At 37.8% G+C, this 23,654-nt stretch overlaps 1 protein-coding gene across 3 annotated transcripts in view; it reads left to right on the forward strand.

Moving 5' to 3' along the window:
- Positions 1–23,654, forward strand: part of CCDC15 (coiled-coil domain containing 15) — an 81,322-nt gene that overhangs the window by 9,267 nt on the left and 48,401 nt on the right. The window contains exons 5-13 of one of the 3 annotated variants that reach the window (XM_017853822.1): positions 3,692–3,805; positions 15,658–15,804; positions 16,046–16,804; positions 19,660–19,779; positions 20,023–20,145; positions 21,123–21,230; positions 21,735–21,809; positions 22,122–22,244; positions 22,618–22,686. In XM_017853822.1, the coding sequence (XP_017709311.1) occupies positions 3,692–3,805; positions 15,658–15,804; positions 16,046–16,804; positions 19,660–19,779; positions 20,023–20,145; positions 21,123–21,230; positions 21,735–21,809; positions 22,122–22,244; positions 22,618–22,665 (1,617 nt within the window). In that variant the 3' untranslated portion in view covers positions 22,666–22,686. Of the gene's footprint in view, positions 1–3,691; positions 3,806–15,657; positions 15,805–16,045; positions 16,805–19,659; positions 19,780–20,022; positions 20,146–21,122; positions 21,231–21,734; positions 21,810–22,121; positions 22,245–22,533; positions 22,687–23,654 lie in introns of those variants that run through there. The other 2 variants (XM_017853820.1, XM_017853823.1) reach the window with 2 other exon arrangements.

A 23,654-nucleotide genomic window follows, 5' to 3' on the forward strand; every position in this document is an offset into this window, starting at 1 on the left:
CTAAATAGGGAATCCTTTCCCCATTTCTTGTTTCTCTCAGGTTTGTCAAAGATCAGATGGCTGTAGATGTGTGGTATTATTTCTGAGGACTCTGTTCTGTTCCATTGGTCTATATCTCTGTTTTGGTACCAGTACCATGCTGTTTTGGTTACTGTAGCCTTGTAGTATAGTTTGAAGTCAGGTAGCGTGATGCCTCCAGCTTTGTTCTTTTGACTTAGGATTGTCTTGGCAATGTGGGCTCTTTTTTGGTTCCATATGAACTTTAAAGTAGTTTTTTCCAATTCTGTGAAGAAGGTCATTGGTAGCTTGATGGGGGTGGCATTGAATCTGTAAATTACCTTGGGCAGTATGGCCCATTTCCTCATTTCTTCTTCCTCAAAAACAACTATTTGAATTCTTTTATATTTTGGTGTTAATACTCATATTTCTAAGTAACATGCTAGTAGTATTTCTTCTTAATTAAAACAAAATTAGACATTTTTATTGATTTCCCACTAGGAAGGATGAGGATTTATTCCTCTTTCTATCTGCTGCCACCACTACACATGCACTCTTTCCACCCTTGTCCTCTCTTTGTAGTTATATTATAATTTTGCTGAGATCTATGTTAAGCATTTATGTTGTTATGACTACATAAACATTAATCACAACTGATCCATAAGTAAACTATGATTACTTTTCCTTCTATGTATGGCTTTTTGTTTTATCTGGAGTTATATTGATTTTTCATTTGCTAGGTATTCTGTTTATCTAATTATGAGTAATTCATCTCCATCAGGGAATCTAAGCCTTAGTCAGAGATTTAATGGTAGTCTTTGTTAATAACAGTAACAACTACAAAAGAATCAATAGTGTGCCTAAGGTTCTAGATAGAAAAGACTTTGGTCAAATTTTATGTTTTGAATGTTGACATACATATAACACATGCACATATGCATATGTACATTTAAACATATATATGTAAGTATACATACAAATGTGTATATATATACCACAGACATTCACACAGTTACACATATATGTAATGACCACCATCGTCTTGAAGAGAAATGTGCTTATCTACTTGTTCATTTTAATTATTACATAATTTAATTTATAGTATCCCTCTGGGTTCTATGTTTTTGCTAAATTTCTTGTTAACATTAACTTTAGTCTTTGTATTAGTTTCTGGTGACTGCTGCACGTTAGTTCAAAGTTAATGACTTAAACAATTACAGAAATTTATTATCTCTCAGTTCTGGAGGCCAGAAGTCCAGAATCAGCTTCACTAAACCAAAATGAAGGTGTCATCAGGGCTGTGCTCCATCCTCAGGTTCTAGGGGAAAGTTTGTTTTTTGACAATTCCAGCTTTGGATTGACAATTTCCAACTCTGCTGGCATTCCTTTTCTTGCGGCTACATCACATAAATCTCTGCATGGCATTTTCACATCACCTTCTCTTCTGTATGTTGAATCTCCCTCTACTTCTCTCGTTAGGACCCATATGGATAATCCAGGGTTATCTTCTCAACGTCCTTAAGATCTCAAGATCCTTAACTTAATCACATTTGCAAAGGCCATTTTTTTAATAAAGTAATATTTACAGGTTCTAGGGATTAACACTTGGTATCTTTGGGTGGCCATTATTCACCCTATGACAGTCCTCAAAGCATGTCATGGAAAAAGCCTTTCCAAGATTGAGGCTTGGTGAAGGGTTATGGTAACTGTAGAGAAACGGAAGAAAAATAATGTATATTCTAGCTGCTGAACCAGTTGAAATATCCTGCTTAAGGGCTATAATCAATGTGACTCTAATAGAGGTTTGGATTTGATGGGAAATGAAAATTCCAAACCCCTATTTCAAATTTATTAAAATGGGGATTTTTAAATCCTTGGTCACATGGTGCAGGGCAATAACACCTACCTTAAGTGGCAATGAATAAAACAGGCATAGTCATGGGGCTATTTTTTTTTGGTAATTTCAGCTACACATATCTCTTTTTGCATTGTGAACAACTCTATCTTGGTTCCCTTTGGCCACTCGGCAGCTGACCAAATCTACAAGCCTTCCTCTTGGCAAAACAAAGAGTAGTATATTTCAAGCTGATTTCTCTGGATAGAGGTATAGACCTGTAGAAACAAGTATAAACAGAGGTGATGTGCTGTAAAAACTCTGGGCTAGTAGAGTGTTTTCATCCTTAGGTAATTATTAGCAAAAGCCATAAAATTTATTTTATTTTTTTTTTAGACAGAGTCTTGCTCTGTCATCCAGGTTAGAGTGTAATGGTGCAATCTCAGCTGACTTCTGCCTTGATCTCCAGGCTCGAGCAATCCTTCCACCTCTCGCACCTCAGCCTCTTGAGTTACAGACTACAGACGTGTGCCACCATGGCAAATTTTTTTGGCATTTTCTGTGGAGAAGTCATAGTCATCATTTCTCTTCAAGGGAGAATTGATATTATTAAACTTTCAGTGAATGGGTTAGTAGTGGTCTTGGCTTTGCCATAATTTTACTGACTAGTACAAGATATACTTTTCCTCCACGTGATACAGTGCTTATCTTTATTTTTTTGTTTGTATTTTTATTTATTTATTTATTTTTGAGATGGACTCTCTGTCATGCAGGCTGGAGTGCAGTGGCATGTTCTCATCTCACTGCAGCCTCTGCCTCCTGGGTTCAAGCAATTCTCTTGCCTCAGCCTCCTGAGTAGCTGGGATTACAGGTGCGCGCCACCACGCCTGGCTAATTTTTGTATTTTTAGTAGAGATGGGGTTTCACCACATTGGCCAGGCTAGTCTCGGTCTTGAACTCCTGACCTCAGGTGATCCACCCGCCTCGGCCTCCCAAAGTGCTAGGATTACAGGTGTGAGCTACTGTGCCCGGCCTACAGTGCTTATCTTAAAAATGATATATATTTTATTTCTTTGTTTCCCTAATGAGATATTCTTTGCAAATTTGTGAGATATAAAATAGGCTGTGCCTCTCTGAAAAATAAATAAAAATAGCTGCATACTGAAATTACTAGACATAAGGAATGAACACAAAATTAACATTTAATATTAGTAGTCATTTATTAGGTGTTAGTTAAAGTAGTTGAAACAAATTGGTTCTTTTGAGATGTTTGAATTTATGTTCTAAGTTAGTTTAGGAAGGCTTCTTGGAGGAAGAGGAAGGGAGATTCAAGAAAAGACTTTAAATAGCTATATATAGTCTTCAAATGTTGAGGGTGGAGAAGGGAGTCATGTAAATTGGGGATAAAAGGACTTTACGGAAACTAGGAATAGAGTCTCCTAGCAAGCAGTGATGAAAGCAATTAAGCATATATGGAGCACTTGAAGAAATAACTCTTTATTGAAAAAGGTGGATAGAAGGTAAGGAATGTGTCTGGTCAGTGATCTCCAAGTGTATTAATTCAGACTTCAGGTTCTCATATTTTTGTGTACATGCTTTATATAAAGTATACATAATTTCTTAAAGAACTGTTTGAGTAACCACCCTTAAACCAAGTTACGAAGTACAATTTCTAGAATAATGACAATAATATTGTACCACACTATCAGCAGATCAAAGTCTCCTTTGCAAGTAATCTTTTTGTCTTAGATCTGGCATTTTTTAAATAATAGGGACCTGTTTTCCTGTTGGCACACTTGGCGCATTTGGTATTAAAACTTACCCTGCTTTTGTTTGCTTTTTTCCCCCTTTCCCTGGCAGCTTAGTCAAACTGTGAAACAGGCACGTCACCGGCTAGCATCCTTTAAAACTGTGAGTAAAAAAAAGGGATCAGTGTTTCCAGATGATGGAAGGAAAAGCTTTCCCACCCGAGAGGTAAATTAATTTCTAATACATGATTTAAAAAAAATACAGATAAAAAATACAGATAAAGATTTACTTATATCTCAGCATAATTTAGAACTGTAAAATAATTGGAAATAGCCTTAAATACCCAATAGTAGGGGATGCTTGAGTAAATTGTGACATATCCATATGCAGTCTTTCTAAAAATATAATTTTCAAAGAATATCTGAAGGTAAGGGAAAGTGTCTGTGATATAAAGTTAAGAAAAAAGTTGGATTTGAAATTAAGAATTATATGATCCTAATGAAAATATATGTATATATATTCAACAAATACTTATGGAATGTCTGTGATTGCCAGCATTGTTCTAGAAACAGAACTTATAGTGGTGAAAAGACAGACAAAGATCCCTCAAGGAGCTTCTGTGCTGGTAGGGAAGCATATAATCAACAAGCAAATAAATATAGAATGTAATTTCAAGTGATAAATGCTATGAAGAGAAATGCAGCAAAATAAAAAGATGAAAAGAGTTCCATGTGCATAGACAAAAGCCTAGGTAGAAATGGCACAAGAGGTTAATACTGATTATTTCTGGGTAGTAGTATTACAGGTGATTTTCTTCTGTTTTTTATTTTTAAAAATTGTCATAAAGTATGTTACTTTCTAATCAGGAAAAAAATTGATACTATTAATTTTAAAAGAAAATTCTTTTGATTCAAAACTTAAGTGAGAGTGTAGAGCTAGGCTTAGGAGGATATTTAAGTCTACACTTATAAAATGACATTGTTTTGGTGCCTACCTCAGAATTCACAAATTTGGATCCTAAATTTATGTGTTTTCCTGTGTGTACTTAGTTTTGGCATTAATTTCAATGTTTGATGGGCGGCATCTAGTAAAATAGACCATTAATTTATTTTTTAATTTTTTTTTTGCCATCATCAACTGCCTCATTTAGTTCTTTCCCAGTTTTACTTCCTAATTAGTATACTCTTATATTTTCCTGGAATATACATATAATATATAAATACGTGTGACATATATGTTTTATATATATATAATTTTTGTATTTTTTTCTGTATCTTGACACAACCATCAAAAATGTTTGTCTCATATGTGTTGGCAATTGGTTGAATACTAAACTGTTATGTTTTTCTCTTTAATTATAACTAAGAAATTTATAATTAAGTTTAAAAAACAAGTGGGCATGGATATGTGTCCACATATGGCAACACATCCCACATGCGTTCAGTATGGTTGTCTTTTTCTGGCATTGCCTCATGGCTCCCCAGATAGAGTTTCTTTTGTACCTAAATTATTTTCAGATGTTGGTTTCATGAGTTTTCATACCTATTGTGGTTTTGTAGTACAATAGTTTGGACCATTAGACTGACTCCAGGGTACTGTAAGATGACACTTTCTACTAAATCAAAAAAAAAACAAACAAACAGTTATCAGATCTTAGAGATGGATATTTATATTGTTTGGAAACATGCTCAGACCTTTCAACTGGTGTTTTTCCAGAAGGTGTACTATATTCACAGTTCTGACTGAAATAATTATCCAGTAGACAGGAGGATTAAGTCTGAGATAACATCTTTGTATAAACCAGTTTTATACGTCAGAGGTGCCATTTAAGTATAATTCATTATTGTTATGGTGATAATGATGAGTTCAGGCTACCTACTTGCTTCCAAGGAATGCATATATGTTTTCAGGTAAAATATGAAAACAAATCTACTCAATACAATTGGGAATGATCTAAGAAATTGGGGAAATTTTTCTTATTACTGGTATCAGTCTTTCCCTCAAATCTCAACAATTTTCTACCCTCTTAGTTGTGTGAAGTGGGAATTTGCAAGTCAGAAAGAACAATCTATGATTGGGTTGAACCCTGGTTTTATTTCCTTGTTAGTTTTAGTGACATTAGAATCTATCTGGTTGTTATTGATCCGGATTTGGAGATACAAGTAGAACACATACTTGCTTGTACTCTGTCAGGTCGCCAAGACTAAAATCGTGAGTCTTCTGAAATTGTTACTGGCTAGAATAGGTGCCAGTTGTCATTTATAAAGTTATTATATTCTCCTGTTTCATTCCATATGTTTTTATATGTGACTGCTTTGTTTGTACAGATGAAGTAGAACTCATGTTTTTTCTCTTTGTTGACTACCAAAACCTACTAAGATAATTTTAGATCTTTCACAGAAACTCAACTTAGTCTCATGAATATGTTCCTTCCTCTAGACCTATTTATATTTGTAGTAATTTTTTTTTCCAGAAAGTGCTTTCTAGGAAACCAGCATCCACTGGGATAAATACAGGAATAAGAAGAGAGTTGCCCATTAAGGTCCCTCAAGGTCTTTTAGCTGCTGTACCTTACCAGAATTATATGGAAAATCAGGGAAATATAAAAAGTAGAGGGGAAAGATACTGGCTTATTAGAACTATCCACAGCTAACTAAGGATAGGATAAAGGGTTAAGATATCCAGTATTTTTTTAATGGACTTTATTGAGATATAATTCATATATTATACAGTTCACCCATTTAAAGCAATTGATTTTTAGTACACACAGTTTGCACAGGGTTGTGCAGCTGTTACCACAATCTAATTTAGAGCATTTTATTTTTAATTTTTAAATTAATTTTTAAAAATAACTTTTAGGTTGAAAGGTACATGTGTAGATTTGTTATATGGGTACATTGCATGTTGCAGCGGTTTGGTGTACTGATTACTTTGTCACGTGACATTACCTAATAGGTGGTTTTCCCATCCTCACCTTCCTTTCACCCTCCACCCTCAAGTACACCCTGGTGTCTGTTGTTTCCTTCTTTGTGTTCATATGTACTGAATGTTTAGCTCCCACTTATAAGTTAGAACATGTGGTATTTTGGTGTTCTGTACATGAATTAGTTTGCTTAGGATAATGGCCTCTAGTTTCATCCATGTTGCTGCAAAAGACATGATCTCATTCATTTTTATGGCTGCATAGTATTCCATGGTGTATATGTACCACATTTTCTTTATCTAGTATACTGTTGATAGGCGTTTAGGTTAATTCTGTGTCTTTGCTATTGTTAATAGTGCTGCAGTGAACATACGTGTGCATGTATCTTTAAGGCAGAGCGATTTATATTCCTCTGGATATATATCAGATAATGGGATTGTTGGGTTGAATGCTAATTCTGTTTTAAGTTCTTTGAAAAATCACCAAACTGCTTTCCACAATGGCTGAACTAATTTACATTCCCCTTAGTGGTGTATAAGCTTTCCTTTTTATCCACAACCTTGCCAGCATCTGTAATCTTTTGGCTTTTTCTGACTGATGTGAGATGTTATCTTGTGATTTTGATTTGCATTTCTCTAATGATTAGTGGTGATGAGCATTTTTTCACATGCATTGGCCATGTGTATGTCTTCTTTTGAAGTGTCTGTTCATATCCTTTGCCCTCTTGTATGGAGTTGTTTTTTGCTTGTAAATTTGTTTAATTCCTTGTAGATTCTGGATATCAGACCTTTCTTTGATGCATATTTTCTCCCATTCTGTAGGTTGTCTGTTTACTCTGTTGATGGTTGCTTTTGCTGTGCAGAAGCTTTAGTTTAATTAGATCCCCTGTGTCATTTTTGTTTTTATTGCAGTTGCTTTTGACATCTTCATCATGAAATCTTTGCCTGTTTCTCTGTCCAGATTGATATTTCCTATGTTATCTTCTAGTGTTTTTTACGCTTTTAGGTTTTACGTTTAAGTCGTTAATTCATCCTGAGTTGATTTTTATATATGGTGTAAGGAGTGAGTCCAGTTTCAATCTTCTGCATATAGCTAGCCAAATATATCCCAGCACCACTGAATTGGGAGTCCTTTCCCCATTGCTTGTTTTTGTCAGTTTTGTTGATGATCACATTGTTGTAGGTGTGCAGCATTATTTCTGGGCTCTCTATCTGTTCCATTGGTCCATGTATCTGTTTTTGTACTGATACCATGTTGTTTTGGTTACTGTAGCCTTGTAGTGTAGTTTGAAGTAGGATAATGTGATTCCTCCAGGTTTGTTCTTTTTCTTAGAATTGCCTTGGCGATTCAGGCTCTTTTTTGTTTTCGTATGAATTTTTAGATAGTTTTTTTCTAATTCTGTGAAGAATGTCATTGGTAGTTTGATAGGAATAGCAATGAATCTGTATGCTGCTGTGGGCAGTATGGCCATTTTAACGATATTGATTCTTTTTATCCATGAGCATGGAATGTTTTTCCATTTGTTTGTGTCATCTCTGATTTCTTTTAGCATTGTTTTTAAATTCTTATTGTAGAAGTCTTTCACCTCCTTAGTTAGCTGTATTCCTAGGTATTTTATTCTTTTGTGGCTATTGTGAATGGGATTGCATACTTGATTTGGCTCTTAGCTTGGATATTGTTGGTGTATAGGAATGCTACTGATTTTGTATCCTGAAACTGCTGAAGTTGTTTATCAGATCAAGGAGCTTTGGGGAGAGACTATGGGGATTTCTAGGTATAGAATCATATCTTCTGCAAACAGGGATAGTTTGACTTCCTGTCTTCCTACTTGAATGTCATTTTTTTTTTCTCTTGCCTGATTGCTCGGCTAGGACTTCTAGTACTATGTTGAATAGGAATGGTGACAAAGGACATCTTTGTCTTGTTCTGGTTTTCAAGGGGAATGCTTCCAGTTTTGCCTATTCAGTATGATGTTGGCTCTGGGTTTTTGTTACAGATGGCTATTATTATTTTGAAGTATATTCCTTCAGTGCCTTATTTGTTGAGGGTTTTTGCCATGAAAGGATGTTGAATTTTATTGAAAGCCTTTTCTGCATCTGTTGAGATCATCCTGTGGTTTTTGTTTTTAGTTCTGTTTATGTGGTGAATCACAATTAATGGTTTGTGTATGTTGAACCAACCTTGCATCCCAGGGATAGCTTTATTATGGTGGATTAGCTTTTTGATGCACTGCTGGATTTGGTTTGCTAGTGTTTTGTTGAAGATTTTTGCATCTATGTTTATCAAGAATATTGGCCTGAAGATTTTGTTGTTGTTGTTGTTGTGTCTCTGCCAGGTTTTGGCATCAGGATGATGCTGGCCTTGTAGAATAAGTTACAGAGGAGTTCCTCCTCCTCAGTCTTTTGGAATAGTTTCAGCAGAAATGGTACCAGTTCTTCTTTATAACATCTGGTAGAATTCAGCTATGAATGTGTCTGGTCCCAGCCTTTTTCTGGTTGGTAGGTTTTTATTACTAATTCCTTTTAAAAACTTGTCATTGGTCTAGTCGGGGATTCAGTGTTTTCCTGATTCAATCTTGGGAGGTTGTATGTTTCCAGATATTTATCCATTTCTTCCAGATTTTCTAGCTTGTGTGTATAGAGGTGTTCATCATAGTCTCTGAGGGGTTTTTTTGTATTTCTGTGGGGCCAGTGGTAATGTCCCCGGTGTCATTTCTGATTGTGTTTATTTGGGTATTCTCTCTCTTTTTCATTAGTATAGCTAGTGCTCTATCTTACTACTTCTTTCAAAGGACCAGTTCCTGGATTAATTGATTTCTTGTGTGTTTTTTGTTTCTCAGTTTTTATCAGTTCAGCTCTGATTTTGGTTATTTCATGTCTTCTACTAGCTTTGGAGTTGGTTTGCTCTTGTTTCTCTAGTTCTAGTTTGATGTTAGGTTGTTAATTTGAGACTTTTTGATATGGGTGTTTAAAACTATAAACTTCCCTCTTAACACTGCTTTGGCTGTGTCCCACAGATTCTGGTATGTTGTATCTTTTTCCTCATTAGTTTCAAAGAATTTCTTGATTTCTGCCTTAATTTCATTATTTACCTGGAAGCCATTCAGGAGCAGGTTGTTTAATTTCCATGTAACTGTATGGTTTTGAGTGATTTTCTTAGCATTGATTCCTATTTGTATTGCATTGTGATCTGAAAGTATGGTTGGTTTGATTTTTGTTTTTTTGTTTTGTTTTGTTTTGTTTTGTTTTGTTTGAATATGCCAAGGATTGTTTTATGGCTGATTGTGTAGTTGATTTTAGAGTATGTGCCATGTGCAGATGAGAAGAATGTATATTCTGTTACTTTGGGGTGGAGAGTTTTGTAGATATCTATAAGGTCCATTTGGTCAAGTGTTGTGCTCAGGTCCTGAATATCTTTGTTAGATTTCTGCCTCAACGATCTCTTTTTCTTTTGGAGATGGAGTCTTGCTTTGTCACCCAGGTTGGAGTGTAGTGGCATGATCTTGGCTCACTGAAACCTCCACCTCCTGAGTTCAAGCGATTCTCCTGCCTCAGCCTCCTAAGTAGTTGGGACTACAGGCACCCACTACCATGCCTGGCTAATTTTTGTATTTTTAGTAGAGATGGGGTTTTACCATATTGGCCAGGCTGGCCTTGAACTCAGTGATCTCTTTAATACTGTCAGGGGGCTGTTGAAATCTCCCACTGTTATTGTGTGGTTATCTCAGTCTCTCTCTCTCTCTCTTTTTTTTTTTTTTGAGACAGGGTCTCACTCTGTCGTGCAGGCAGGAGTGCAGTGGCATGATCTCAGCTTACTGTAGTCTCCGCCTCCTGGGTTCAAGTGATACTCCCACGTCAGCCACGTGAGTAGCTGGGACTACAGGTGCACACCATCATGCCTGGCTAATTTTTGTATTCTTTGGTAGAGATGGGGTTTCTCCATGTTGGCCAGTCTGGTTTTGAACTCCTCCTCTCAAAACGATCTGCCCACCTTGGCTTCCCAGAGTGCTGGGATTATAGGCGTGAGCTATCGCACCTGGCCTGAGTCTCTTCATAGGTTTCTAAGAACTTGCTTTATGAATCTGGTTGCACTTGTGTTGGGTGCATATGTATCTAGGATAGTTAAGTCTTCTTGTTCAATTGAGCTTTTTACTGTTATGTAATACCCTTCTTTGTCTTTTTTTAAATTGTTATTTGTTCAAAGTCTGTTTTGTCTGAAATTAGAATAGCAACCCCTGCTTTTTGATGGTTTCCATTTGCTTGGTAGATTTTTCTCCATCCCTTTACTTTGAGCCTATCTGTGTCGTTTCATGTGAGATGAGTCTCTTGAAGACAGCATACCATTGGGGTTTGCTTCTTTTTTTTTTTGAGACAGAGTCTCGCTCTGTCACCCAGGCTGGAGTGCAGTGGCCGGATCTCAGCTCACTGCAAGCTCCGCCTCCCGGGTTTACGCCATTCTCCTGCCTCAGCCTCCCGAGTGCTGGGACTACAGGCACCCGCCACCACGCCCGGCTAGTTTTTTGTGTTTTTTTAGTAGAGACAGGGTTTCACTGTGTTAGCAGGATGGTCTCGATCTCCTGACCTCGTGATCCGCCCGTCTCGGCCTCCCAAAGTGCTGGGATTACAGGCTTGAGCCACCGCGCCCAGCCGGGGTTTGCTTCTTTACCCAGCTTGCCACTCTGTGCCTTTTAATGGGGCATTTAGTCCATTTATATTCAAAGTTAGTATTTGGTGTGTGCAGATTTGATCCTGTCATCATGTTGTTAGCTGGTTATACAGACTTGTTTATGTGGTTGCTTTTTAGTATCACCGGTCTATGTACTTAAGTGTGTTTTTGTAGTGGCCAGTAATAGTCTTTCCTTTCCATATTTAGCACTTTCTGCAGCACCTCTTGTAAGGCAGGTCTGATGGTAATGAATTCCCTTAGCATTTGGTTGTCTGAAAAATATCTTATTTCTTCTTCACTTATGAAGCTTAGTTCGGCTGGATGTGAAATTCTTAGTTGTAAATTCTCTTCTTTAAGAATGCTGAATATAGCCCCCCAATCTCTTCTGGCTTTTAGGGTTTCTGCCAACAGATTTGCTATTAACCTGATGGGATTCTCTTTATGGATGACCTGCCTCTTCTCCCTGGCTGCCTTTAACATTTTTTCTTTTATTTCGACCTCGGAGAATCTCATAACTGTGTGTTTGGGGGATGGTCTTCTTCTTGTGTAGTATTTCGCAGGGTTTCTCTGCATTTCCTGAATTTGAACGTTGGCCTCTCTAGCCAGGTTGGACAAATTTCATGGATAATATGAAAATATGAATACATTTTGCAAGTTGCTTGGCTTCTTTCCCTCTCAGGGATGCCAGTGAGTCATAGATTTTGTCTTTTTATGTACTTCCATATTTCTTGGAGGTTTTGTTTATTCTTCTTTATTCTTTTTTCTTTATTTTTGTCTCACTGAGTTATTTTGGAGAGCCAGTCTTTGAGCTCTGAGGTTCTTTCCTCAGCTTGGTAATTCTGTAATTAATACTTACTACTGCATTATGAAATTCTCGTAGTGTGGTTTTTCAGCTCTGTCAGATCAGTTTGCTTCTTATAATGGCCGTTTTGTCTATCAGCTTCTGTATCGTTTTATTGTAATACTTAGAGTCCTTGGACTGGGTTTTGACGTTCTCCTGAATGTTGATATTTTTGTTCCTATCTATGTTCTGAATTCTGTTCCTGTTATTTCAGTCATTTCGGACTAGTTAAGAATTATTGTTGGGGAACTAGTGTAGTCATTTGGAGGTAAGAAGACATTCTGGCTTTTTGAGTTCTTGCACTGGTTCTTATGTTTGTGGACTGTGTTGTTCTTCAGTCTCTGAAGTTACTGTCCTTTGGATTTTTAAAAAAATCCTCTTTGATGTCCTTGGGGGTTTGATTCTGGCATAAGGTGCAGTCAGTTGACTGGCTTCATTTCTGGAAGATTTTAGGGGCCAGGACTCAGCTCATGACTCTTGGACTGTGTGCTTTAACTCTAGGGAACTGGTATTGGCCCTGGCTTTGTTCTCTGGCCCCTTAAGGTTAGGAACCTGCCACAATGGAAGAGCTAAGGTGTTCCCAGGGTGCTGGTCACAACACACTGATGGATGGTGCCAGCCAAAATACTTTTTTGGGTGGTGGCAGTGGGATTCATGCTTGTTTTTATGTGCCAGCAGCAGTGGCAGCATGGCAGGGTGCATGCCATGGTGGGATGCTGGCAGGTGCAGGGGTGCTGGCCTCCTTGTAGGCATTTGCAGTTGTGGTGGTTGCAGTGCTGCACCAGAGGATGGAGCAGTGGGGGTGGGGCCGACCGGCGTCATTGTGCATGTTCACTGTGGTGGCAGTGTCAGCATGTCATGGGCTGCTCGCAGGCATGGGGCTGGTGCCCTCCATGTAGGCATTCATATGCAGCAGTGACTGTGCAGGGCAGGGGTTGGGGCTACTCATCTCCTTGCATGCCTTCGCATTGGCAGTAGCGACACACCGTTGCAGGCAGCATGCGCTCACATTGGCAGCAGTGGCATGGTGGGGTGCATGCACACTGGTGGGGAAGGGGAGGCGAGGTCTGCCTGCACACACATGTGAGCAAAATGATGTAGGAGTTGCTGTGGGTGAGTGCATGCTGGAAAAGTGGCATGAGGGAGGACGCAGTGGGGGAAGGGCATAGGTAGGCTCATGCTGGTTGGTGTGGTCTGCTGTGATGGTCAGGCACCGTCTGCCAGCACAGGAGCTATTATGTGGGCCTTAGGGAGGCACCCTGGTGGGCATCTGAGGTTGCACTGCAAGCAAGTGCAACCAGGCTGGTGCCCTGGGAGAGGCTGGTAGATGGGTGCACTCATGTAAAACTGGCCCTGTCTCACGGACAAGATTGCCCTGCACTGTTCACGTCCGACAGTTCCTCTATGGCTAATGTCTCCTAGGGGAACAAAGTGGGCCTTGGGGGATGGGCAGCCTGACCATGCCCCACTACAGATACTCCTGTGCCAAATCCTCTAGGCTTTGTACTGGCTGGAATTCTATCCCACCACCTCTCTAAGCAGCAATCCCTGATAAGACAAGTGTCAGTGGGGGTTGTGGGGTCTCCTGCTGCCAGGATTCCAGAGGTCTGTGGCGTAAGCAGGTCGCTTCTCACTTGTTCAGTTCATCCCTTCCTCAGGAGCCATTAGGGGCCAGGGACGAGTCCTGGCGCACGGTAGCCCCATTCAAGGTTCCCAGCTTCCTCCCCTTTTGGCCCAGTATCTGTGTCTTCCCTCTGTCCACTCTTAATGCCTTCCCTCCAAAGATCTGCTAGGAGTGTACCATCTTCCTAATGTTCCAGTGTCTCGGTAGCAGATGTTCCTCCTGGCTGCTTCTAGCCAGCTATCTTGCCTTTGGGATTTACTCTAGAGCATTTTCTTCTCTCCTAAGAGAAACCCTGTACCTCATTCTCTCCTTGCCCTTAACCTCAGTCCTAGGCAACTACTGATCCACTTTTTGTCTGTATAGGTTTACCTATTCTGGACATTTCATATGAAAGGTATTATATGATATATTGTCTTTTGTGACTGTTTTTTTCTCTTTGCATAATGTTTTAAAGTTCATCCACATTGTAGTGGATGTATCAGTACTTCATTCTTTTTATTGCTGAATAATTTATTGTATAGATGTACCACATTTGGTTTATCTGTTTATCAGTTGGTAGACTTTGGGGTTCTTTTCACTTCTTCGTGTTTGTGAATTATGAATGATTGTGTATGAGCAGTTGTGTACACATTTTTGTGTGGACATTCATTTCTTTTAGGACATTCATTTCTAGGAGTGAAATTGCTGGATCATGCAGTAATTCCATGTTTAACATTTCAAAGAACCGCTAAACAGTTTTCCACTAGCAATATGTGAGGGTTCCGATTTCTCTGTATCCTCTCCAACACTTATTATTGTCCTTCTCTTCTGTTATATCTATCCTAGTAGGTGTGAGTTGGTATCTCACTGTACTTTTGATTTGTAGTATATTTTCCTGATGACTCATGATCTTCAGTATCTCTTCATGTGCTTGTTGCCCAGTTGTATAACTCTCATGGATAAAACATCTATGCATGTGCTTTGCCCATTTTAAAATTGGGTTGTCTTTTATTATCAAATTGTTAAGTGTTTATATATAAATTTATACATAAAATATATATAAAATATATATATTCTGGATACAAGTTCCTTATCAGATAGTTGTTTTGCAAGTATTTTCTCCCATTCTATAGACTGTTCATTCTATAGACTGTTATCTTACTTGATTAATAGTATTGTTTATGGCACAACATTTTAAAATTAGTCACTTCTTTTTTTCTTACGTTTCTTGTGCTTTTGATGAATTATCTAATAATAATTGTTTATCTTAAGATCATGAAGATTTACTCCTATGTGTTCTTATAAGAATTTTATAATTTTTAGCTCTTGATTTTAGGTCTGTGATCCATTTTGAGTTAATTTTTATGTATGCTGTAAATAAGTGGTTCATCTTCATTCTTTTGAATATAGGTATCTAGTTGTCTCAGCATCACGTGTTGAAAAGACTATTCTTTCCTCTTTGAATTTTCTTGGTACTCTTGTCAAAAATCAATTGACTATAAATTTGAGGGTTTATTTTTGAACTTTCAGTTCTGTTCCATTGTTCTGTATGTGTCAGTATTACAATGTCTTGATTCCTATAACTTTTGTGGTAACTTTTGAAATTGGGAGGAATGAGACCCTTATCTTTGTTCTTCTTTTTCAAGAAGGTGTTTTGCTACTGTGCGTCCCTTGCATTTCCATGTGAATTTTATGATTAACTTATTAATTTCTGCCAAGGAAAAGCCAAGTGACATTTTGATAGGGAGTGTTGTAAATTTGAGAAATATTACCATCTTACCAATCTGTACTCTTGATCCATAAACATGTTATGTCTTTCCATTTATTTTGATCAACTGTCATTTCTTTCAATTATCTTTTTAGTTTTCATTATACAATCCTACACTGTAAACATTTTATAACATTTGAACATTTGACTATGCTGACCTACTAAAATTATAGTAGCAGTGACCTGAAGCCTAGAATTTTATTGCAATCACATTGTTTATGTCTGTAATAGCTACATTGTGTGTGTGTGTGCACGTTTTCATTGTTTTTTTCTTTAGGAACTTGACTATGAGGAACCTGACTATGAGGAATCTTCATCTCTTGTAACTGATGAGAAAGTGAAAGAAGATTTGTTTGGGAGAGACCAGCAAGACCAGCAGGATATCCTTTCTGAAGATAAGAACAAACCTTTCGGCAGAGTTCAGGTAAAGCAACAAGAAATTAAATTAACTGTGATTTGGACTAGGTATTGCCAGTAATGTTGTACTGATTTAGGATTGTAGATTTAGCTTTTGTTAAGTTGGACAAAGATTATAATTTCACATTTTATTCTAGTAATTTGCTTCATTGCCATATCATTTTGAGATTATTTTAGGAATCTTTTGGAAAACCTAGAGTATTGCTACTAACTCACATTCTGTATTTGGTGTTTATGTTCACTTTTAGAAAGTAAAATTCAAAAATCCATTATTTGTTCTGATGGAAGACGAAGAACAAAAGCAGATACATTTTGAGGGCCTTCAGGATATTCTTCCAGAAGCTCAGGATTATTTTCCAGAAGCCCAAGGTGATTTGCTGGAAACCCAGGGTGATTTGACAGGAATCCAGAGTGTTGAGCCAGATACCCAGGCTGTTGAGCTGAAGGTTCAGATTACTGAGCCAGAAGGCCAGGCCACTGAGCCAGAAGGCCAGCCTATTAAGACAGAAACTCAGGGTATTATGCTGAAAGCCCAGAGTATTGAGCTAGAAGAAAGGAGTATTATGTTGGAAACTCAGGATTTTCTACCCCCAAATCAGGCTTTTCTAACTAAAAACCAGGATGTTTTATTCAAAGACCACTGTGTTCTCCCTAAAGACCAGAATATTCTACTCAAATATCAGGACCAGGATTTCCTACCCAGACACCAACATGTTCTCCCCAAAGACCAAGATATTCTACCTAAATATCAAGACCAGGATTTTCTACCTAAAGACCAGGATTTTTTATGTAGAGACCGGCATGTTCTCCCTAAAGACTGGAATATTCTACCCAAACGTCAGGACCAGGATTTTCTACCCAGAGACCAAGGTTATCTTCCCAAAGACCAAAATATTCTACTCATATGTCAGGACCGAGATTTTCTCCCCAGAGACCTGCATGTTCTCTCCAACGACCAGAATATTCTATCCAAATGTCAGGACCAAGATTTTCTACCAAAATATCAGGTAAAATAGAGTGGAAAGGAGACACAAGAAGAAGAAATAAGTTACTTAGGGTTTTGAGGAGGGATTTATAAGGACTACAAGTATAACTTGGAGATATTGTGGGTTCAGTTCCAGGCCATTGCAATAAAGCAAATATTGGAATAAAGTAAGTCACACAAATTTCTTGGCTTCCCATTACGTATAAAAGTTATGTTTATATTATACTGTAGTCTATTAGTGTGCAATAGCATAATGCCTAAAAAAGTACATACCTTAATTTAAAAATACTTTATTGCTAAAAAAAAGCTTACGATTATCTGAGTCTTCGGCAAGCCATAATCTTTTTGCTGGTGAAGGATCTTGGCTCAATGTTGATATCTGCTGACTAATCAGGGTGGTGTTTACTGATGTTTGGGGTGGCTGTGGAAGTTACTTAAGACAATAATGAAGTTTGCTACATCATTTGACTCTTCCTTTCACGAAATATTTCTCTGTAGCATGTGATAATGTTTGATAGCATTTGATCCACAGCACAACTTCTTTCAGAATTGGAATCAATTCCCTCAAACACTGCCACTACTTTATCAACTGAGTCTGTGTAACATTCTAAACCTTTGTTGTCATTTTAACAATGTTCACAGTAGATTCCATCTTAAGAAAACACTTTCTTTGCTCATCATAAGAAGTAACTCCTCATCCATTTAAGTTTGAACATGAGATTGCAGCAATTCATTCACATCTTCAGGCTCCACTTCTAATTCTAGTTCTCTTGCTGTTTCTACCACATTACAATTACTTCCTTCACTGAAGTCTTGAATGCCTCAAAGTTCATGAGTTCAAATCAACTTCTTCCAAACTCCTGTTAAAGTTGATATTTTGACCTCCTCCCATGACTCATGAATGTTCTTAATGGCATTAAGAATGGTGAACCCTTTCCAAAGGGTATCAACTTACATTGTCCATATCTATCAGAGGAATCGCTGTCTGTGACAGATATGGCCTTAAGAAATGTATTTTATAAAAAGCAAGACTTGAAAGTCAAAATTATTTCTTGATCCACAAGCTACAGAATGGATGTTGTGTTAGCAGGCATGAAAAAACAACATTAATCTCCTTGTAGATCTTCATCAGAGCTCTTGGGTGACTAGGTGCATTGTCAATGAGCAGTTTAAAAGGCATTTTTTTTTTTTGGAACAGTTGGTTTCAATAGTAAGTGTAAAATATTCTGTAAAACATGCTGTAAACAGACGTGCTGTCATCTTGACTTTGTTATTTCCTTCACAAAGCACAAGAAAAGTAGATTTAGTACCATTCTTAAGGGCCCTAGGACTTTTGGAATGGTAAATGAGCATTGGCTTCAAGTTAAAGTCACCAGCTGCATTAGCCACTAACAAGAGAGTCAGCCTGTCCTTTGAAACTTTGAAGCCAGATATTGATTTTTTCTTTCTAGCTGTGAAACTCCTAGTCATCTTTTTCCACTATAAGGCTGTTTTGTCGACACTGAAAATCTGTTGTCCAGTGTAGCCACCTTCATCAGTGATCTTAGCTAGATCTTCTGGATAACTTGTGCAGCCTCTCGTCAGCACTTGTTGCTTTACCTTGTGCTTTCATGTTATAGAGACACCTTATTTCCTTAAACCTCATGAACCAACCTCTGCTAACTTCCAACTTTTCTTCTGTAGTTTTTTCACTTCTCTCAACCTTCATAATATTGAAGAGAGTTAGGGCCTTGCTCTGGGTCAGGCTTTGACTTAAGGAGATGTTGTGGCTGGTTTGATCTATCCATACCGCTAAAACATTTTCCATGTCAGCAATAAGGCTTTCTTACTTACCGTGTATTAACTGGAGTAGATTTTAATTTCATTCGAGAACTTTTCCTTTGCATTCAAAACAGGGCTATTTGGTACAAGAGGCCTAGCCTTCGGACTGTCTTGGCTTTCAACAGGCCTACTTCACTAAGCTTAATAATTTCTAGCTGTTGCTTTAAAGTGGGAGACGTGGTTCTTTCTTTCACTTGAACACTTAGAGGCCATTGTAGGGTTATTAATTGGCCTAGTTTCAATATTGTTGTGTCTCAGTGAATAGGGAGGCGTAAGGAGAGGTAGGGGGGTGGCCCGGTGGTAGAACACTGAGAACACACACATTTATCAGTTAGGTTTGCTGTCTTACATGAGTGTGGTTATGGCGCCCCAAAACAATTAGGATAGTAACATCAAAGATCACCGATCACAGATCACCATACCAGATATAATAATAATGGAAAAGTCTGAAATATTGTGAGAATTTCCAAAATGTGACACAGAGACATTACGCGAGCACATGCTGTTGGAAAAGTGACGCCAGTGGATTGACTTGACATATGATTGCCACAGACCTTCAGTTTGTAAAAAACACAGTATCTGCAAACCATAATAAAACCAGGTATGCTGTATATTGTACCTGATTTGGAGATCCATACTTGGAAAAAATAGTTTCTTGATTGGTTTCTCAAAACTCCAATGCTCTTACTAAGTGTTATAGTATTACCAGCAGCATATTACTCTAAATAAACAATTTGCTGTTTCTTTTCTTTTTCGATCTTTAATTTTTTAAATCAACACTCTACCCAGATTTTATGAACAATTTAACTTTTATTTTTCATCTTCTTCATTAGGAAAAATATTTCTGGCAACAAGGAAGAAGAAAGAGAGCAACAGGAATTAGATTACTTAGGGTTGTGGTTGGACTTCTGTGCAATGGAGTGTAGTTTTTTGTTTTATTCCATAAGGTGCTCAGTTATGTTCTGATCTTAGTTAACTCCAGAATTCTTACTAAAACCTAAAGTCTTAACCTGTCATTCTTAACTGAATTGATATGTTGTGTTTATTCTTTTTTAGAAAGCAGATCTGAAGCAGCCAACATCCATTTTGATAGATAGGAGAGGGAGAGAGGCGCTTCCTCTGGATGTCCATCAGGATCTTCTATGCATGCATCATCAGGCCTCCATCAGAGGCAAGGTAGAAAAGAAAAATGACAGAGACCAACAGGAACTGAATTGTTTAGAGTATAATTTGAAGTTTTCAAAGGTTGTTCTCAGCTAAACTTCAGAATTGACAAAAAGTATGGGTTTCTCTTTTATTCCATGTCTTATATTATCCTGAAAAAAGCTACCCTTTGGCCTTCAATGAAGCCTAGAATATTATTGCTATCATGTTAGTCTTACTAGACAATTTATAGTTTATGATTATTTTCTCTTTTAGAAAGTACACTTTGAGGAGCCATACTCTGATATGACAGATGAGAAAGGGAGAGAAGACTTTTCTCTGGCAGATTATCAGTGTTTGCCTCCCAAATCCCAGGACCAGGATGGCATCATAAACCAGGTAGAGCAGAATGAAAAAGATATAAACAGGAAGAATTTTAGATTGAGGGACTTTGGAGCTAACCTAAGAAAATAGTGGCTTTTTTTGTTTTTTTGTTTTTGTTTTTTGATGGAGTCTTGCTCTGTCGCCCAGGCTGGAGTGCAGTGGCACAATCTTGACTCGTTGCAACCCCCGCCTCCTGGATTCAAATGATTCTCCTGCCTCAGCCTCCCGAGTAGCTGGGATTACAGGCACATGCCAGCATGCCCGGCTAATTTTTGTATTTTTAGTAGGGATGGGGTTTCGACATGTTGGCCAGGCGGGTCTCTAGCTCCTGACCTCAGGTGATATGTCTGCCTCTTCCTCCCAAAGTGCTGTGATTACAGGCGTGAGCTACTGTCCCTGGCCAGAATATAGTATTTTTTATTCCTTCCCACATTAGTGGGAAGATGATCCTAAGTCCTATTAGAACAGAGTAACTGCTTCAGGAGCATAGAGTGTTAAACCCTAAACAATTCAGTTTCTCCTGGTTTCCTCTTTTTTTTTCTCTCTCTTCTACTTTGTACTTCAGTGGTACAAAAGACCCTGGTCTAGGGAACTATATGAATCAAAATCAGTTCTGTGATTTCTGAGGCTGATGTATCATGTTCATATCTTATTCCAGAATCAGTTGACTATTTTAATTTAATAAGATAAGTATTCAGCTCTTACCAAAGCTAACAGTATCACTGCAAGCATAATGCCCCTACATGAACAATGTAGGAACTAGAAGATACTTAGGATTGGTGAGTTCGTCAGACTGTTCTGTCCATGATGGGATTAAGAATTAAGGTCTACATAGTTGAGCTAAAAGTGTAACATCTCCCTCATATCAAAATATATCAGAATATTTTTACCTGGTTTCATTTCTCTGGAGTTTTCACTGATGCTTAGATATTATGATTAGCATTACACAATTTTTTTTCTATTGTTCTTTCCTTTAAAACATGTTTCTCAAGCAACCTGCATCTTTTATGAGAGAAGAGAGAGTGAGAGAAGAATTGCCTCTGGACTATCATCAATATGTTGTACCTAAAATCCAGGACCAAGACTCCCCTAGAGAACAGGTAGAACTGAATACAGTAGGAGGACTGTGTACCTTCTAAAAGAGGAACAAGGCTAAATTATATAACATTGAGGCCGAAGCCTGTCAAACTAGCTTGTTTGTGGGATACATAGAATTAAGGCCTCCAGAATTAAGCTAAGAGTATAATGTTTTTGGTTATTTCAAAATGTGCCAGAGTAATCTGGAATTTGCTTTAAAATACTCCAGGAGAAACGTTGGAGAAGAGATAGATAAAAAAGCAAAATGTTGCTAATTGTTGAATCTGTGTAACTGTTGAATCTTGAGATTCATTATACTTTTTTTTGTCTACTTTGAGGCATGTTTGGAAATTTTTATGTTGAAAACACACACACACACACACACAACACACACACACAGCTTTAACTGTGTTCTGTTATCCTCATCTAGTTTCATTACTCTGGGATTGTCACTGAAGTCTATAATCTTGTCACTAGCCCATCATTTCTGCTTAGACAATCAGTTTTGTATTTGGTTGTTCCTTTAGAACAAGCATATCAAACTACCCTCATCTTTTGAGAAATGGGAGATTGCAAGAGGAAATATTACTGGAGTGCCATCGGTATGTTTCACACAATATTCAAGATCTAGTCTCTCCTAGAGAAGTAGAGCAGAATATATTGAGTAAGTAGCAGAGTGTGAATTGCTTTTTTTTTGGCTGAAGATTGACAGGGCAGTGTAACTGCTTCAGGAATTTAGCATTAAGGTCAGTAATAATGGGCAAAGAATAAAACGTTCTTTTGTTCTGTGATGTATCACACCATTCTGACCTACTGAAACTACTTCAGTCGTCTTCACTGAAGCTTTTACTATTGTCATAGGAATGATGATCCTGCTTGGATAATTTATGTTCAGTGTTTATGTTGTCTTTTAGCACAGGAACTATGAACAGGCCTCATATGATATGACAGATGAGAGATGGAGAAAGGAGTTACTTCCAGAGCGCCATGGATATATTTTACATGAAATCCGAGATCCAGGCTCTGCCAGAGAGCAGGTAGAGCAGGGTATAGTAAAGAGTAAGCAGCAGAAAGCAAATTAGTTAGAGTTTGAGTTGGGCTTATCATAGTTTCATTACCAAAAAAGATCATGATGATCGTGTTGTTTTTAATATTAACAATAGTATTATTAGTATTATGAATAACAGTTTACATTGATTGAACACTTACCACCGCCAAAATGGTTTTGGAATTTTATATGAAGTATCTTGATTTTCATAATAACCATAGAAGATAGATACTGTTATTATCATTGGTTTATAGATGACATTTAAGATTGCTTCGCAGGTAGAGTTAAGATCCAGAACGGTGACAAGAAGTAGAATGTCTACTTTTATGCCACAATATATCAGACTATTCTGACTTACTTAGATTACTTCAGGGCTATCACTGAAGCCTACAGTATTATCACTACTGTGATACCACTGCTCACACAATTTGGTAAGTGTTTTTGTATCTTTTAGAGCTTATACTTTAGGCAGCAGCCATCTGTTTGGTCAGCTGAAAGATGGCCAGAGGATTTGCTTCTGGGTGGCCATTAGCACCTTTCACCCACGCACCAGGAGAGACTTCTGGCAGACGACAGGTAGAGCACACCACAGAGTATGAGCAGTAGAATTTAGACAAGATTGTAGGTACCTACTAAACTGGGAGTGGTCAGGCTGATCAAGAAGCACATTCCTGTTTTATTTCATACAGTGCAAAATGTGTCCCAAGATTATTATCCTAATCCTAAGATTATTTTAGGTCTCTCATTGAAACCTAGGATATTTTGGGGAGCATTTATTGCCCATTTGAAAAAGTATAATTTTATATGTATTTTTATAAAAGGCATATTTCTGATGGCCATTGTCTTTTACAGTGTGAGAGGGGAAGAAATGAGCAGTTCTGAGGGCAGGGATTTATGAGGATCTTCCACCCCATGGCCAGGGCTAGATTGCCGTCAGTAAGCTGATAGAGCATAAGGCAGGAGCACCAAGAAATAAACTAATCAGGTTTGGGCTGGAGCTTGTTAGATTCCTCTTGCCTAAGGTTTGGGGGCATTGAGTTAAAATCTGTAGTTTTTCAAGAAAATATTACAATGTCCTGGCCTACTAAGATTTTCTGTGGCTTAACTGAAGTTTGGTTTTATCACTGGAATTTTACCCCTTTCTGCATAATTTTATTTTCCGATTTTATGTTTTAAAACAAAGGCTTACGGCAACCAGCAGTGTTAGGCTGTATGAAAGAGACTGGAGAGAAGTTTTCTTTTGGCCTCTTTAAGAGAGCAGAATTCTAAGGAGGCAAAGAAGCAGAAAATAGAGTTTGGGCTGAGGTTTTCAGGACTGAACTGCAACTCTTGGTGATTTTTAGTTTGGGTCTATAAGGTTGGCCTAAGGGTATGCTGCTGTGTTTTAGTCTACATTGTC

Source organism: Rhinopithecus bieti, unplaced genomic scaffold (genome assembly GCF_001698545.2).
Source record: "Rhinopithecus bieti isolate Rb0 unplaced genomic scaffold, ASM169854v2 scaffold_37463, whole genome shotgun sequence".
In the NCBI taxonomy this organism is placed as follows: domain Eukaryota; kingdom Metazoa; phylum Chordata; class Mammalia; order Primates; family Cercopithecidae; genus Rhinopithecus; species Rhinopithecus bieti.